We start from the raw sequence: 539 nt of genomic DNA, 5'->3' as shown, positions 1-539 counted from the left end.
GCGTTGTGAGCCTCGATCATCTGGAGACCCTTGAACTGGCCAGACCAGAGCGACGGCGACATGGTATCGCCCGCAAAGATGACCAAACTGTTTTCAAAGTTCTGGCGGAGCTTCTTTGCGATGGGAATGACACGCGAGGGACCGCCGACGAGGACGCCATACTGAGCAGTGTCGTTCTCGGCCTTCATCTCGTACACGTCGTTGTACGAGAGCACTTGGAAATGGGCCGTGGGTGGGCGCGCCGTGCCGCAGTCGCCGACGACGGTCGTCGCAGAGACACTGAGGAGAAGCACGAGCTTGGAGATCGCGGCCACCATGGTGGTTGTGCTGACGCGATGTCAAAAATTGAAAAGTGAATTGACGCCGATATGGTACAGTGTTTGGGAGAGACGGCCCGCGCGACCATTGATGTGGCTGCGACGCATGGTAGGGCAGCGGATGATATAGCATCCCCAACTGGCGCCGTCAAAAGTGACGTTGCACGACGTTGTAAAAAGGCGGAAGTGGACACTTAACCCTCTGGGTCGCTCCAAGGTATC

General features: G+C 57.3%; 1 protein-coding gene across 1 annotated transcript; it reads right to left on the bottom strand.

The window, feature by feature from the left end:
- Window positions 1-14: 14 nt before the first annotated feature.
- On the bottom strand, window positions 15-357 carry SDRG_07226 (hypothetical protein; the record flags this gene model as incomplete). The annotated part of the gene is made up of 1 exon (XM_008613046.1): window positions 15-357. A coding segment is annotated over exon 1 (303 nt), but the record flags the coding sequence as incomplete, so codon positions are not given.
- Window positions 358-539: the final 182 nt, after the last annotated feature.

This window comes from Saprolegnia diclina (assembly GCF_000281045.1).
Source record: "Saprolegnia diclina VS20 unplaced genomic scaffold supercont1.20, whole genome shotgun sequence".
Lineage (NCBI taxonomy): Eukaryota > Oomycota > Saprolegniomycetes > Saprolegniales > Saprolegniaceae > Saprolegnia > Saprolegnia diclina.
The sequence above is the reverse complement of the archived record's forward strand: the minus strand, read 5'-3'. Positions and strand labels throughout refer to the sequence as shown.